The sequence below is a fragment of the Aplysia californica genome, unplaced genomic scaffold (assembly GCF_000002075.1).
Source record: "Aplysia californica isolate F4 #8 unplaced genomic scaffold, AplCal3.0 scaffold00150, whole genome shotgun sequence".
In the NCBI taxonomy this organism is placed as follows: Eukaryota; Metazoa; Mollusca; class Gastropoda; order Aplysiida; family Aplysiidae; genus Aplysia; species Aplysia californica.
The window spans coordinates 1,165,899-1,168,444 of record NW_004797420.1 but is presented as its reverse complement, the minus strand read 5'-3'; the positions used below and the strand labels follow the sequence as shown (position 1 = coordinate 1,168,444).

The window sequence follows — 2,546 nt, the reverse complement described above, 5'->3', positions numbered from 1 at the left end:
TGTGTGTGTGTGTGGCTGCATTCTTTCTCATTGTGCACATGTTGTTTGCCTTCTATTCTCATCCCCATCCCTTTCCCACCTTGAAATAGTTTATGTGTTTCTGCCATATATGTACGCATAGGGGTGTGTGAATCATCAGGAAGGGAGGGAGAACATAGGTATTTATGAGATGTGACGCTTGAAACTATGATGGTTTGTCTCTTCCCACCAGGCTGACTGGGTTATTGAGGGCAAGCGCCCGTCGGCAGAGTGGCCGGAGAAAGGAGTGGTCAAGTTCAAGGACTATAAAGTCCGTTACAGAGAAGGTTTGGACCTGGTACTTAAAGGCATCGATTGTGAGATAAAGTCTGGGGAGAAGGTGAGTAAACTTGTCGCGGCGTCACTTTTCGCCCGATTCTGTTACATTTAGTTAGCGTGACTCAGCAGCCCCCCCGGAGCTCCCCGGCTCGGGGTCACGGGGTTAATGAGCCCTGAAGCGAATTTGCCGCTGTCGGTTACGAAGTTCGCATTTTTGTCTACGTTTGAAATGATATTACTTCTTCCCCATTCCTCACAGCAAACCATTACGCGCATGTTCTAAAAGGTCAATGTCTTGAGATTTATTTTGCGTTAGAATGGTTAATTTCTGTGCCTTAGTTTTTTGTTCTAGATAAATGTTTGTAGAGTACCCAATTTGTTCTATTTTAGTTACTTATGAATAAATGATTGTTTATTTTAAAAAGGCACGACAGATCTCTCCAAAATCTGTGTTAGACAGACTACGAATATCATGTCTTTTACCATGAGAAATCTTAAATCTGCACAAGTAGTAATAGTCAAGTTATAAGAGAAGAAAGATGCCCATCTTCATTTTTTAACTAAAGACACTCAGCGTTGGCTCTTGTTCTACCATTAAACAAGAGAAAGTTACTCTGTGTTTGTTCATGAATCATGCTGTGTCTGTGGCAGCCTGCATACAACTTAGAAAGATATATTATGAGATTTAAAACCCCCCACAAAAGTGTGTTATTACATGGGTATTGATTAACTTCTTGTATGGAATAAAAATAATGACAGCTAACATTCATTCTTAGTTTTTGTGTTGGACGTATGCGCAGACACTTATGAATGTAAAGAAATCAGAACATTGTCAGTTATTGCAAATGGTTATAGAAACGAAAATAAAAGCTTGAAAAGCCTTGTGCTGATTCTGTGTCACTGGAAAGCTAGAAATTATTCTTATAACACAATGACCAGAAGTCATCCCTGTTATTCAGTCAACTTACAAAACTAGATCTAGCGCTTTAAGAAAAATAAGGAATAATTTATGGAGTGTAACTGATTGCCTACTGTTCGTGTATTACTTTGTTGTAGATGTATTATGGCACTAAAATCGGTTTGCACTTTGTCATAGAGAGACATCATGGTAATTTTGATAAACTTTAAAGAAAATATGCAAACATTCACGATTATGTTAGACACACAAAGTTGTATTTGTAGGAATTACTTCATAGCGAACTGTGTGCCAGATGGATAAAGTTGCAAAATTACAGCTTCATATTATACGCACAGATACCATCTTTTCTGAGTATCTGCACCATTGCTATGTCGTTCATTTGTTCCAAAAGTTCGACAGTTTTTGTTGTGCTTTTTATTTTATGTTGGTTTTTTTTTCATTCAGACTTGTACAAAAATATTTATGATTTAGCATTGCCGACTTCAGCGCGTCTAACGAAATAACCAGACAAGCTTGCAAAGTCCTTTGTTTTTTGGGTCTCAAGAGCAGAAATGAGTGCTTTGGGTGCATAAAATTATAATTACCATAAATACAAGGATACACCTAACACTGTACGTTGAAAAGTACCAAAAATGAAGTTAACCCAGACAGAGCTGTGACAGGGAGCTGACCCCCGTTACCCCGGCGTGATAAGGCGCTTGGTGGGGATCATCCTGCTACAACTAAAATTCCACTGCCGGTGCGCCATGTTGTTTCAGTTAGTTCTTGAGTTATGCATGGCATTGGTTCCTTTTACAGTCTTATTTAATCCAGTCTCATGCAAGTCCTGTTCTAAAAATAATTCCCCCTCTTAACAAACCTCCAATCAAAGTTAAAAATTAGAAAAATAAAAGTCCCTACAAAAGGGACTAGAGTAAAAATACGAAATATACTTCAAAAGGTAGATAATAGATTCAATATTCTAATAGTAGTGTATATTTCTATGCCTTATAATTGCGACATGCATACCTGACTTGTTGCGCTTTATCTCTGTAGATTGGCATTGTGGGGAGAACTGGAGCTGGTAAATCTTCCCTTACTCTGGCCCTGTTCCGAATCATAGAGGCCGCTGGAGGTAGCATCAGTGTTGATGGAATAGACATTTCTACCATTGGGCTTCATGACCTGCGGTCAAAACTGACCATTATTCCTCAGGTAACTTGCTGGATTTGTTTTATAGTTTGACAGTGAAATTCGAGCTTGCCCTGTGCCATGTTTGAGCATCTTTTTCCTCTCTTTCTTTCTCTTTCTCTCTTTCTGTCTTTCTTTCCCTCCCTCCCTCCCTCCCTCT

The 2,546-nt window shown here is 39.1% G+C and overlaps 1 protein-coding gene across 6 annotated transcripts in view; it reads left to right on the top strand.

The window, feature by feature from the left end:
• Positions 1-2,546, top strand: part of LOC101863978 (multidrug resistance-associated protein 1) — an 89,360-nt gene that overhangs the window by 81,833 nt on the left and 4,981 nt on the right. For all 6 annotated transcript variants that reach the window (XM_013081896.2, XM_013081895.2, XM_035969489.1 and 3 more), the window contains 2 exons: positions 212-358; positions 2,252-2,410. In XM_013081896.2, coding sequence (XP_012937350.1) covers positions 212-358; positions 2,252-2,410 — 306 coding nt within the window. The remainder of the gene's footprint in view (positions 1-211; positions 359-2,251; positions 2,411-2,546) is intronic.